General features: G+C 44.1%; 1 protein-coding gene across 1 annotated transcript in view; it reads left to right on the top strand.

Moving 5' to 3' along the window:
- The window catches only part of EMH_0025720 (uncharacterized protein), a gene marked incomplete at both ends in the record, with an annotated part of 4600 nt that overhangs the window by 605 nt on the left and 3210 nt on the right, over positions 1-785 (top strand). Inside the window, one exon of the mRNA XM_013502485.1 lies at positions 448-785. Within this exon, the coding sequence (XP_013357939.1) occupies positions 448-785 (338 nt within the window). The remainder of the gene's footprint in view (positions 1-447) is intronic.

Raw genomic sequence — 785 nt, 5'->3', positions numbered from 1 at the left:
TATATATATATATATATATATATATAAATATAAATATAAATATAAATATAAATATAAATATAAATATAAACATAAACATAAATATAAACATAAATATAAACATAAACATAAATATAAACATAAACATAAACATAAATAAAAATAAAAATATAAATAAAAATAAAAATAAAAATATAAATTACTTCTTCTTTTGTAAGAAAAGGAACAAGCGAACCAATGGTCCCCATTATGGTGGCGTAGAGAAGAGCCTCAGCACTGCCGCTGCTGAGCGCCGCCCGCCGCAACCCAGTTACTGTCTCACCCACATGAAACTGCAACACTGTCTCCAGCTGCAGCAGCAGCAGCAGCAGCAGCAGCAGCAGCAGCAGGAGGGGGAGAAGGAGGAGCAGCAGCAGCAGAGGGACAAGTGCAGCAGGTGAAATAAAAATTAGAACAGTCAAATCGCAGCAACAGCAGCAGCAGCAGCAGCAGCAGCAACACCAACACCAACAGCAGCAACAACAGCAACAGCAACAGCAGCAGCAGCAACACCAGCATCAGCAGCAACACCAACAGCAGCAACACGAACAACAGCAACAGCAGCACCAACACCAACAGCAACACCAACTGCAACAGCAGCAACAGCAACACCAAGAGCAGCAGCAGCAACACCAGCAGCAGCAGCAGGAGCAGCAGGAGCAGCAGCAGCAGCAAACCTTGTGGCAGCTGTCTGTCATGTATGCTGTGTCTCCGCGGAGCTTCAAACCCGAGCTGTCTCCCACTTCATCTTGCCGCGCCTCGCTAGG

The sequence above is a fragment of the Eimeria mitis genome, genomic scaffold (assembly GCF_000499745.2).
Source record: "Eimeria mitis Houghton genomic scaffold, Emh_scaff938, whole genome shotgun sequence".
In the NCBI taxonomy this organism is placed as follows: domain Eukaryota; phylum Apicomplexa; class Conoidasida; order Eucoccidiorida; family Eimeriidae; genus Eimeria; species Eimeria mitis.
Note: the sequence above shows the minus strand (reverse complement) of the source record. Positions and strands in the feature narration are given on the sequence as shown.